The 13,692-nt window shown below is 36.3% G+C and overlaps 1 protein-coding gene across 4 annotated transcripts in view; it reads left to right on the plus strand.

The window, feature by feature from the left end:
* LOC149677228 (uncharacterized protein CG43867) overlaps positions 1 to 13,692 on the plus strand; it is a 104,235-nt gene that overhangs the window by 6,765 nt on the left and 83,778 nt on the right. For 3 of the 4 annotated variants that reach the window (XM_089838244.1, XM_089838247.1, XM_089838246.1), the window contains exon 2: positions 12,536 to 13,318. In XM_089838244.1, coding sequence (XP_089694370.1) covers positions 12,950 to 13,318 — 369 coding nt within the window. In that variant the 5' untranslated portion in view covers positions 12,536 to 12,949. Of the gene's footprint in view, positions 1 to 7,528; positions 7,548 to 12,535; positions 13,319 to 13,692 lie in introns of those variants that run through there. The other variant, XM_089838245.1, reaches the window with a different exon arrangement.

Here is a 13,692-nt window from a genome sequence, read left to right on the forward strand (position 1 = left end):
AATTTTCCTAACTTTTTTCTTGTCTTTTTCCCGAGCTAGCTAGACATGTCTAATTTGCCACAATAAATTGTAGGTGTCCAATTCAGCTAGCGAAACACGAAAATTTACATTCTTTTCGTGATTTGATGGAGATTTTTTTCTATTTGAAATATTAATTTAATTTTTTTAGACTCTTTTTGAAAAGGCTTAATTTAAGCTTAAGACTGAACATGGATTGGATACATGGATAACAAAGACGTTAGATAAGGTTTGAAGTTAGCAGTCCAATCAAAGTACTCTATTTTAGCCCCAAATTTTGAAACAACTGTTTACAAAAGTTTAAAATTAATTTTTAATATATTTACCCAAAAATTTCCCCCTTTGAAATATTAAGCAATTAAAAATTATTGTGAACAAAACTTGAAGTTAATTATAACGGAACACTCTATAAACCTCCTCCGTATGTTGTATAATCGATCCCAAATGACCTCCTGTCATAAAACTTATATTATAATGGGGGGAGGAAACTTCAATAATTAGACCTTGCCTTAATGACCTTTGAAATTTAGTTCCCATTAAAATGCCTAAACGTTGTAATTAAAGCGATGTTATCACGATCAAACGATGTGGGTGAGTGGGCGAGTAATATAAATATTAGCCATCTTACGTAAATATGAAAAAGAAAAGAAAATTCTCGAGTATACTCGAGATCGCGTAGGGTACAGAGGAAGGTCAAATGTCAAAACGTTAACTTTTCTTATATGGGGGAGGCCCTCTTGCCTTTTTTTCCCAATCTTCCTTTCATTCTTTCCCCAAAAAAATATAGGCCTTTATGAACCGACTAAGAAAATCATGTATTAGGCCAAGGTTACGATAGATTTTTGGTCAAATTGGGTGTAAACAAGTGTTTATTTTCAATTTACTATGAAGTTGTGTTTGTAAATAAAAGTGAATTTTAATGTATTTTATTTTTATTCCCCATACTACCATCCATCCTTTTTGTAACACCCTGTACACTCCCTTTAAGTTGCCAGCCCAGCCCAGAACTTGTAACTTACATCTTCTGCTGGGCCTCTTCTCCTAGCCCTGTGATGTTATACCACTTTACTACAATCTAACACTAACACTTGTTCGTCCATAAATCTCTTTGCATAACCTCCTACCATTGAAGCTATATACATATTTCTAAAACTAGTTAGACTAGATTCAGTCGGCATATACTGAGCTTTCAACGGAAATCGTCAATTCAGAGAAATTGCGCGCGGCGCTGTTAATGTCAACTGGAGTGTATGAGAATGAATATCTGATTATATGGCGTAGGTTTTAAATCAGGCTCAGCGAGCGCCATGTGGATGCAAGTCTACAGTCTTATACTGGAAGACGGGGCCATTATGGTTTTAATATTACGTCACTAAGTATTCTGTTTGCAAAGAACTTGGCGCTAAGCGGGTGTTTTTTTTTTCTTCTTAGATTTAGTAGCATCATTAAGATGGTAAAATATAACCATGCCAGGTGGCTTTTTTGGAGAACTTTAGTTTTTTTAGTTATTATACAATTTGCATTTAGCAACTTTTATTTATATTTTTCTTTCTTTAAATGGTTAATATAGCCGTGATGTAAGGGGTTTTTGTAGTTATGTTAATGTTTAAATGTTTTTTAAAGGTTATTATTAATATGTCTGGTTTTATAACGTTGGTTTTTAAATATTTTATTTTTAAAATCAGAGGACTAAGGAATTGTCAATTAAAAATATCTTGGTTTGAAGGAATTCTCTTAGACGTTTTTCGGTCAGTTTGATTCTGAATACATCCATTTTACCTTTTTTTAAATTTAAGATTAATATCTCAGTCTGTAACTAGACAAGCTTTTAATTAAGTATTCGAGTAATTAATTAGTACGCAATTAATAAGTCTGGCCCAGGGTTCTATGGGAAATCAATATTGAGTCCAAAATGTAACTTAATCCAAACTGAAATCATGTCATATGGGGATGATCTCACATCAAGTATTAAATTTATATACATTTTGAAATCTTTGATCATATTTTTCATTCATCTTAGTCATGTAGATTTTATTTTTGGATTTTGAGGGTTCTAAGTTAACTTAGGGAAGGGTGCCCTTGTCTGTGGGTGGATAGGAACTTCCTGTTTCTGAAGGGGGGGGATAAGGACTAGGGTGGCATGCGAGGCCGAAGGCCGTCCGTTAAAATATGTAGCCTCTGTGTTTAAATTTAATGGGGGTGAGAGCTTATGACAGCTCTCGGGGAACGCGGTTTGAAGCCAAAGACGATGATGAGGGATATAGTTGCGTATAGCTAAAACGATGTAAAATTTTAAGGGGTGCATGTAAGGTATAGCCAGCCAGAAGTGAGTCCTCGAATTATGATTTGTTTTGAGGTGGACCCTACTTTGTCTGCGAGAGCCGAGGGAGAGAGAAGAGAATGGTGTTTGAATTTATAACGTTTTGGTTTGTTATGGGGTGTACTGCAAGGTTTAAGTAATCAATTTAGGGCTCTGGGATCTGTAGTTTAGTTTTCTGAAGGCCCCACTTTGGAGATATACTTGGATTGAAATTTCGGTATATTGAAGTTTTATTCTTGGTTATATACGTATGCAAGGTTTGGTTCTCAGCGTATGTTTTAGTTGAAGGAGGTCCTCACTTTGGCGATGGCGGCCTGAATTCAAAGTTTATTACACATTCATGGCTGAAACGCGTAACTAAGAAACGATATAATAACAGGGAATGTTCTGCACTATTTCATGGTGGTCTCTCAACTATAATCAACATTTTCGACTCAAAATTGATTTCCCCATAGAACATCCCCCATTAATTTTGTGCATGCAGACATATCAGAAACACCCTGTATATAGTCGACTTCTGTTTAATAGTTCGTGGACCATAGGTTGGCTACACCCTTTTAACTACAAGGTTATTTTTTATCTAAGAATCACCATCGTGCATTGAGTGTCGCGTTTGAGGAACAGAATTCTTGATGAAGAAAACTCAACGGCGTTAAGACCTTCAAAAAGTCATTTTGAAAAATGTTTTAAAATTTAATATTGAGAGTCGAGCTTGAGCCTTTATGGGGCCGCCGCCGGTTACGCTGTCTTAAAGTTGTCTTCATTTATTAAAGAAATGTATGTATGAATGTTACGTTATAAAGCGAATGCATTTTACGCGCTGAATATTAAGCCCAGGGCTTGATGGCTTTCAAAGTGTATGATGTTGTCGTAAACACTCTAGAATTTCTGTTAAACAGTCTTTTACGGGAGATGACTTTTAGGCTATGGCTTATACTGTTATGTAGAGGGATAAAATAGCACTTAGAAATTTTCTTTTGAAATTCGTGACTCGCTTGCACGATGCTTGATAAGTTTTTTGGAAGAAAGAAAAAAAGATTGAATTGACGTCACAGGTTTTGTGGTTTTCTCCGGATTTTCTGTTTCAAAGTCCATACAGTATTGTTTTGAAGTATTTATGTTGATAATTTTTTGAGCACTCATTAACTATACCAAGAATTATTAGTTAGTCATTGATAAACTGGTTATTACAATTTTAGTGCATTGAAAAATGCATACAGGGTTTATAAACTTTTTTTCATTTCAAAATATTGATTCAGACTAGGCTCACTTATCATCCTTAAAAACGCTTTAATCATAACATTAGGTCAATATCTCATAATACCTTTGGGGCCTAAATTTCTGTAAGATCTTTCCCCTGTTTCATGTACCATAGCCCGCATGTACCGAACCAATATTACATCTTCTGAAGTTTGTGACAATTTTAAAAGTATTCCCTTAACTAACCAGCATCTTACTTTAACTTTAACGGATGAACTTCTGTTATAAAAATAATTACATCATGGAGTGTACACACACCACTTTTATACAATTATTTTATAGACATCAGGCTTGATAACAAGTGTAATTTTTTGTTGCCGAAAACGGTATAGAAGGCGGGCAGACTATAGCACTTTCTGTTGCATTTATCCGGGCAATGGATCAATTTCGATATAAGACAGACTCTACTACCTACCAACTACCATCGCAGACATATTAAACTGGGCCATTTTTAGGGTATATCCCCGCAGATGGCGAATTTATTCAATTAAACCTTGAACATTGAAGTTAAATCCGCATTGACCCTAATGGTAAAATGCAATAGTCGTTTCAAGACGACCCACTCCTGTTTGTATAAAGACATATATATACATACTCTCTGGAATATGCGAATTCATTCTTGCAGACACGAAACCGGGGGGGAAGGGACACAACCAAGAAATGGAGAAGAAATAGGGCCTCAAATGAGGAAAGAAGAGAGAATGGGGGTGAGGCTTCATTTGTCTCCCTAGAGTTGACAACCTGGCTGGATTTACCATCCCTCCTATGGTAGGCCTATACTTGGTACTGCATGTCCATAGTGTTACCCACGCGCGTCACCGACCGACGACCGTCTTGTCATCTCTCAGCAAAGGCCTATATTCCATCCTTCATCGGCGGAGATTTGAAGATTCGCTTCCTCTTCCATCCTCCTGTGACATGATCCTCTTTTGAGGGGGGCGTAGGCTTACTCCCGGTTCCCCTTTAATTTTCCACCTACTCCCTAGAACGTCTTAGAGATGGAGACACGGTATGTGTGGATTTTCATTCCCCTGCTTCCATTTTTCTCTTCTTTCTATTTCATGTTCAAGATGAAAAAAAAAATGTGAAATTAGATACATGCATGGTACCGAATATATATGGTTTTTATTTAATTTTTTTTGGTGGAGGGGGGCTTTGGAATTTTTTATTTTTTTGGGGAGGGGGGTTAATTTTTCGTAATTTTGCGCACCTATAGGTTACAAGAAAATTTTTAAGATGAATTTTCTAAGGCTCCCTTTAAAGGGAAGGTGAAATGGAAATACAAGTGAATTTTTTATCGATTCTTATGAGACCAATCTACATAGGGTAACATCCAGGAATTATCACCTACCTGGTTTTAAAATTAATTTAAATTAGATTGAGATATGGTGGATATTTGAAATTTGCACCTCCGACCAATCGTGTAACGCCACGCCTTTTTGTTACCAAAATTCCAGTAAAACATTCTATAAATCTTCTTTTATTTATTTATGCAAAACTTTCTTAAGAAGGATATTAATTTTTCACTAAAAACCTTTTATCTCCTATATTTATATTTATTATTAAAATTAAAATCTTTAATCCTGTAATGTTTTTCATAGCGTGAGGGGAAAAAATGTATATATCTAACGGGATATTTCCTCCGGAAAGCATTAATATGTTTGGGAAACCTTACAACTTTATATGTATTCTTAAACCTTGGTCTACATGGGAACTTTGCAAGATGGCAAACATGAAGGAAAAATAGAAAGGAGATGGAAAACCACATTTTTTGATGCTACTACTCCAGTCCCACTTGGTGGAGTGCATGTTGAAAATTTAGGGGAAGCAGACTGGTAAAATGTAGTCACGTGACAAAATCTCACTTCTGTCCCTCTTGTGGGATTTTGTTGATTGAAGGAAAATTTGATTCTTGCCTGCCCTGTGTTTTCGTCTCCTTTCTATTTTTTCTTCCTCCATGACAGCAACACGCGGCCTAAGAATATTAGTTTTCCAAGGCTTTTAATAAAAGGACTTTCGTTATAATGAAAAAGGATTCTATTTTCTCCCTTTTCCTGTTTCATTTTCACACACTTTTCACTCTCTCTAAGCTACGGTTTTTATCCCAGACTTCTCGAGATAATACAATTCGTTTTCCTTTAGGTCTATACCGAAACCATTTTCATTTAGGCTTAGTGTTTACTTTAACTAGCTAAAGAGGCATAGAAAATGCATGCACTATACAGAACAGGTAAATAAAAAAGCGTGTAGGTTTAAACTTCTGTTAGGCCTTTGCCGAGAAATTTACAAATGTGAATGGGGAAAATTCTTTTTAGCTTTTACGTTTATTAATAAGCATACTTCGTGGATGGTGTAATAGAAGTTCGGAACTTGAAGTAAGGGAATTTTAAGAATCACTCTGATAAACCTTAAAAACACCTACTTTTTGTTATGGATATCAACCTAAATGTAATTGAGAATGTACTTGTATGTGAGATTGCATTTTATTAGGGGGTTTATACGAAAAGGGGTGTTACAGGGAGCAGGATCGTGGTGGTATGATGTAATATAGATCATGCCACGTTTTCCTTCTTCTTAGACGTAATTTTCTGGGTATAATTTTATTTTCTTGGATCTTTGCCAAAACTGCATGGCGGCGTTAAGTTTTTATAAAAGACGATGGCCAAATTATAAGACGGCAGAGAAAATTTTAATCTGTTCGTTATTTTCACGGTTCGCTTGTTAAAATATCGAATTTGAAAAAAATAAATAAAAAAGATGCCTTGTTAAGTTCGAAATTGAAATAAAGCGTAGTCGCGTGGGTTTATGCTATCTGTGTTTGTAGTCTGTCTTTAAATTTAAAGTGTCCGCGATTAATGATGAATTTAATTAGGAAGCTGTGATATAAGATAAATAATCTAATTCAGAGGGGATCGAGGAAGTTTCATAATATTGGTGAGTGCCACGTGCACTTTAAAACTGTTACTTTTAACCTTAAGAGGGGGTGGGTGGTTTACTATTTATTTATCAGTCCAAGCAAAACTTGTTCTTTCTCGTTCTGTATTTGTGAAATCAATATTTCAAGAAGAGACATACACACAAAGGTTCAACGAACTAGAGTCTTGATATCGAACAAATATAGACTGAAAATCAGAGTTAAGCTTTATATAGAACGACTGTGTGTGTAGACGAACGACAATTGACAGGGATACCCTGATGTCCTTTCTAGACGTCGTCCATTGTCCGGGGGTTCCTTAATGGTCAAAGTCGTACGTCTTACAGATCCAGAGTGGCTACTGGCTACTCTCAATAGGTCAGACGTTATAAAGGGGGTAGAAATGTACTGGAAGAGATTAGAGACGTGAAAGTCCTTGGTATAGAACCGTTCTGAAGTAGGTTAACCGGATGTTTAGATTCATTTTAGAGCCGACAATTTTTGGAAGGGATTTTTCAAGATGACCACCGATTAAAATATAAATTTATACATAGTTTCTGCATGTTATAGTGAACCAATATGCAAACTTTCACATGAATCAGTTTACCGTAACGATCGTTATCGCGTCCGGAAGTTGCGGTTACTATTATGGACGCCATTTTTCAAAATGGCCAACGATTAAAATAAAAATTTATATGTACTTTCTGCATGTTGTAATGAACAAACGTACCAAATTTCGTGTGAATCGGTTTACCCTAACGGTAGTTATGACGTCAGAAAGAAAATATCTCGAAAATATAGATATTTGATAACTTTACATTTATTTATTTCGGATTCGGGACTTTGGGAGAACCTAAAGATTACAACGTAGCCATTATTAACGTTGGTAAGGGAGTGGAGTGGAGGACATTTCTACCCTCTTTTGTCCCGTATCACTAGCATCACTCCCTCTGCACCAGACTACATCACCCATCCCCAAGAAAGAGCTCATGGTCGTTAACTATTTGATCCCTTTTTATGGAGGCTGTATCAAGGGTAAATAGTAAATTCCCTCAATAAGCTATGTAACGCTTAGTTTAACCTTGGGGGTTGACTGGAACCTCCTGGTCAGGCGAGAATGACCAGCCAAGGCTTAATTGCCAACAAAATAGGCCTAATCGTCTACTACAATTCCCTAGCCAGGTTGGTCTACTACGCAAGTAATAACACAACCTCTCTTGTTTGTGACAGCTGATTTTGTAGATTAGTGACAGCTCGTGAGGAGGGTCTATGGAAAAGTAATTTGGGTTGCCGATTCTTGTTATTTAAAGTAGTATCTTTTCTGTAAACGGATATTGATTGATAAGGGAAGTGTGGTTGAGGCGGGGGGGGGGGGAGTTTTATGAAAAAAAAATGTTACTTTTTTATTTAATAAAGTTGATATTAAAATAATATCAATAATAGAGTATTTCCATACACGACGAATTTAAAATATTATTGATTTTTATGTAAATTTATGATAAATAATTCGGTTCGGGTGAATTTCTTCATGAAGAAGTTCATAATTGCCCAAGAATGTTGTTGAGTCAAGTTTTAAACTGGGTAGTTCATAGTTGAAATGAAGGGCAATATCAGTTCAAAATTCAAGGAAGATTGAATTAATTTGTTATAGTAATATTTCCGGGACAATTTTTAATCGAAAGTAAATTGATTGTTTCTCTTCGATGGTTTGTGTATGCTTGGTAGGTTTTTAGAATATCTAAACGAGCCTTTCCTTAAAGGGACAATGAAGCGTATGATATTTCTCTATAACCCTCTTTATTTTCTGTTCTCACAAACAAGAACTAACTTAAGATCTGAGAATGTTAGAATACCCATCGTATGTTTCCAGGACCTGTAGTTCATTTAATAACTATGTTTCATTCTCCCTTTAAAATAGGGAGTTCTTAGCTATATATCACGTGTCGTAAAAATGTAAGTAGAGGGAAGTCCGTGCACGTGATGGTTTCTCCAAGACAAAATACACCCCTCTTTAAAAAGAGACTCTAGGGAACATTTTTCTTATTTCACCGCCTGCGTTGCACCTTTCTTTATCCTTTAAGTTAGGCTTAGCTACTGGGCCTTGGTATTCTCCCGCCAAAAGCGTTTTGGGCGCGCGCGATTGGGAGGAGTTTTTGGCGCGCACGAGAAACATCCGCGTGTGGCCGACATTTTGACGGCTATTTTCCCACGTGGTTTTTCTTTTCTTTATGTTTTTACTTCTGTAGTTACGAATAAAAGGCGGGGGCACTATGTATATATTATCAAAAACTTCGTGAAAAATATATTTTATGTATATATGCTCTCACGTCTACTAAACTGGTCTATTATTTAGGCGGGAAATGATGAGAGGACCATTTATATTAGACGTATGAAATATGAGAGCTGAACCGTATTAACTCTCAAGAAAATGAGTTATTCATATAATTTTTTATCTCTGCAAAGGTGTATGTATGACCCGTTACCGAAGAGAGTATGGCTGAATTATTTTAATTTCTTTTGATCTTAAATTATACAGCAAGATCTGACTAATTTCAATCTGTAATTATTCTTCATGGGAGCAGCTACGTTTTAGCTCTCAGGTAGGCAGTACAACATCGCGCGATTTGCAAAAATGTAAAGATTTTTTTGCTGCCATACTCGACGAGTATCGAGCAATTTTTTATCCAACGCGGTGGAATAAAAAAGTCATTACTAGGGGAGTAGTAAAAGAAGGGAGAAGAAATCTCATGCGACGTTTTACTCTTAGTATACAGGGTGTTTTTACGATAAAAAGGGTGTGTTCTTGGGGTCAAACTAAGTGGTGTCACCAGAACATTTAATTGTTTCCTTGTTTTAGGGATCAATCAATGTTTGAGGAGCTAAATTTAGTAGTCCACATGTACTGGTGACACTTTCCCATTCAGTTTTGACCCTATAAGAAAACGCTATTTAATTTAATGACAGGCTTATCAGAAACACCCTGTATAATACAGGCGCTTCATCCCTATAGTATATTCGGTAGAAAAAAGTTTTTCCCTCTCTCCGGATCATTAGAAGTCTCCAAGACTCCAAGTTTTTTCATCCCCATCCTCCTTGCCTGCTCTCTGACTCTTTTTTTCTCCAGGGCTCTCCGGAGCTAGCTTGAGCTTCCCTTCTGTTTATTTAAGCCTGAATTCCCCACTACGAAAAACTACAAAGCAAGAGTCACACTCGACTACAAGAAGGTGTATAGTTTTCTTTATACGATGCTTTTTGCTTCTCTGGATAGCACACTCTCCCCTGAAACAAACGTTGTTTTCTCCGTTAGGCCTTTGTCTCCAATTCCGGTGACTCTATGATCAGACTAATAAAGTTTCATAAGGTCAAACGTAATTTTACCCCCCTGTTTGTTACGTCGAAATAGCCTATTGAAATGTCGTTTTAAAATTCGATCCCGTGTGAGTTTATTTGTCTGAACTCTACGGTACATTGCATGCTGGTCTTTAGTTCATATAATGTCGTGTGTTGGCAGAGTCGTAAGTTGGACCATGTTAGGTCATATGGGAACGTAACACAAGGTGCCATTTATCGTTCTAAGTTTTATCTCCTATGGTATCTTGTTACAAAAAAATACATTAGGTTTAGGTATTGTTTTTTTACTGGTCGGTTTTGTTGTCTTTTAGTGGGTTTTAATTCGGTTTCTATGACTTTGTTTTTCTTTTGTGTTCTGGGATTGATTGTCCCTTAGTCATCTTTTTAGTTTAGACTTTTGGGGTTTTTTTTCTTGCTTTTTCTTTTGTTGAAAAGAAACTGAGTCTGTGACCCAACGGTAATTGAATTGCACGCATTTTATTGCTACTGCCGAAACTTGATTGCTTTCAATTGACTCTTTATTACCATTTATCTTATTACAACGTGTTAAATTTAATTTAATCATATTGGTTTTAGATTAGTTGAATTTAATTATAAGTATAGGTGTACCTATTTTTAAATTGACCTATTTAGGGATTTGTTTGCAGTTGAATATATATTTAAATTAAATTTTATCTTTTTCATGAATTACAATTGTATGTAGCTCGAGAATTGTTACTAAGTTACGAAAGCGTAGATTGTTTAAAACAGTTTTAATTGAATGTAATTCAATTTAACAAAAGTGTTGAATTGAATTTAATAATTGAATCAAAGTTTATTTTCTCCCCAAAACGTAATTAACATATTATCCAATAATCCATGTAAATAGTTCTTAATTAGATTTGCAAATTTTTCATTTATTGAATAAGGAAATTTCAAAGTGGAAGTCTTCGTTATATCTAATTGAATAGAAAAATTGGTTTTCCGTAGAATTACCATAAAAGGTAGCCATAAAATAAAACTAACTAGGCCTAGACTATTCTTTTATTTATTTTCCACTAATGAGTTAGTTTTAAATCTTCGGTTGGTTTGCTTTTTAAACCTAACATAATTCCAATTTGCACAATTTGTAACAATCTAACAAATTCGAGCTCTTCTTGACCTATTTCAACGCGGACTGTGCAGTTTGGAATAGATTAAACTAACCAGTTTCGCAGCTCTACAATTTATCATACTGATTTATTCCGTCGGCAGTTTCGCGATATCCAGACAAAGTTTTGGTACCTCTGATCTGTTCCAAACTTTTGCTCGTGTAAATTCCAAATTGCCTTCTTGGCACACCATTAAATTTAAACCTATACGAGTGCGAGTACAGGCTAACAGTAGTAGAGCAAGCAGCTTGATTTAGATTTATTCCAACGTAGCTGTGTAACTTTGTTTTCTTGTTTAGCGGGGAATACAGTCACCCAACATCTCATTAGCCTAATGAGAAACGCGACGAAAACCTTGAGTTTTATATACATATATATACAACACAAGCTTTTGAATTTAACATTAGACTGTGTAACGGCTCTTTATTATGGGCCCGAAGGCGAGAGAAAGAGTTGGGGAAAACAATTTTTAAGCTCATCTTTTGAAAAGGGAATTTGAAATTTATTCTACAGTTGTGACTCGATTTCAAATCGGCTTATTATTTTTCTGTCCGATTTCTTTTCTTCTTTTGAACTAGCTATCTTCATTTTAGAATGATCATTACTTAGAATGTATTGAGAATTGTTTTAAGTCCCAAAGAGAAGTTCATGCTTCGAGGTCGACTCGAGAATTTAGTATTCCCATAAGTTTATAAGATATGATCTATAAGAATGACACTTATTATAATGTATTTTCAAAAATGTTAAATTTCAAATCTCGAAAGTTTACTTGCCTTAAATGAATTAACATCTCGTGACAACACTGACTTATCATTTCTTGTATTTCGAAGATAAAATAATAATTTTTATGATTGTTCGTCTGGGGCCATTGCCCGCTCCAAGATCGGTGGTACATTTTATTCTGGCGCCAAAATAGTGTATAGTTTTATAAATATTTACACCCGAATTTAATAATTCAGGTACATAAACACAGACTGCGAATCCTTCTATCTCTTCTCGTATAAATATACATGGTTTCTCTATTCATCTATAATTCGAGATTGTGCCGGGAAACATATCAAGGATATTCGTTTTATTCCTTCCAAAGGGATGCCCTATCTTTCTCACCCCTTTTAGATGATTCTAGTTTCGAAGAACGTGTTTGCTTGTTTGAGATAGTATACCTTAACGGGAGAATCGAAGTGGGCTGAGTTTAAGTTGAAATTCGTAAAATTTAGATAGGGATTCGTTACAAAACGTGGAAGAGATAGTTTATATTTGCAATTTACACCTTTTGGCCGTATTTTATAGGATGCATATTGTGTAGCTGTATATAGCATTTGGAAAGATAGCTCGGGTTGTTGTTTACGGTTGTCTTAAAGGCAATGTGTTTTATGTGCAGCAGGTAGAATGTTTTGTAAGTTTTCAACGTCGATTTGTTTACGATGGTCTTTACTTATTTGAATAAGCCTAAATGCAACCTTAGATATCTCGTTTAAAATTAATTTTACGTCACGCTACACCATATTTAAATGTAATCAAATGCGTTTTCTATCCTTGCAGGTAATAAGTCATGACGAAAATCAGCGCGCAGGGTATGTCGTCGCTTCGAATGATATCACAGTAAATTCCAGTATACCATATACCCACCGCACAGCCTACACCGAGAAGCCCCAGTGCATCTCGTACACTCGCGTAGTGTTCACCCAATAGTTATCGATGCTTGAGGGGGAAAACCCCCGTTCGGGAGCTTTAGTCGTCGAGTCCGTCTCGGAGACGGTGCATGCTCCTTCAACATCTCTTATCGTCTCTCAGCATCCAACAATCCTCAACCAAAGATACTCGTGTTCCGTAACTGGTCGAGTACGGTCGTCTTAACTCGGGCGCGCGCTTAACTAAACCGTGTCCATTGGGGACTCGCTTCCATCGTGCGCGTCGTCGTGCCACACTCATTCTATTACAATTAATATCACCAACATGTCTTCCTCTGAAAAACCCAAAATACCTTCTCCGTTGTTTTCGCCGTTGAGTTCTTTATTAGCCATGACTGGCGAGGTTATGGGTGAAGATTTACCCATTAGAACGCGAACTAAATGCACGGAGAGCGCGGACACGTTCCTGGACGGCGTAATTGGAAGCGTTCACGAATGGGGTTCTCCGGCAGTTGGCCGGAAAGGTCCGCGACCTTCGGACGGAGGCGTAGCGAGTTCAACGTCCTCGATGTCGGACTTGACCTCGTTGCGAGACGAGGATGTCAATTGGAAGCAGCGTTGCGAGGAACTCGAATCGTCCTTGCAAAGGTTTAGGAATCAAGCTGCCAGGATACGGGAAGTCTTAAGAGAGAAAGTAAGTGTTAAAATTGTTTCTTTTCTTTTGTTTTTGACAGGGGATTTTTTTTATTGCGACAGTTGCTATTACTGTTAAGAAAGGTTTAACGCTTGAAGTTTTCTATCTTCTGAAACTGTAATGACATTTATCAGTACACAGATCTATATGGTTTTTACCGCTAATCTAATATGACATTCAAGAACATTAATTGTAAATCACGATCAAACTTATGTTTGAAAAACATTCAAATATAAATAATCAATTCATAGTTTATCTCTACAACCAAATTTCTTCGCCACCCTTGTACTGTGAAACTAAATACCAACTACCACTTGGCGTTGGCGACGAACCAGTAGTCGAAACTAAAAACGCCCATGCGTGGTATTCCCACT

Source organism: Phalangium opilio, unplaced genomic scaffold (assembly GCF_054372755.1).
Source record: "Phalangium opilio isolate 3A_F unplaced genomic scaffold, DU_Popi_V2 ptg000045l_1, whole genome shotgun sequence".
Classification (NCBI taxonomy): domain Eukaryota; kingdom Metazoa; phylum Arthropoda; class Arachnida; order Opiliones; family Phalangiidae; genus Phalangium; species Phalangium opilio.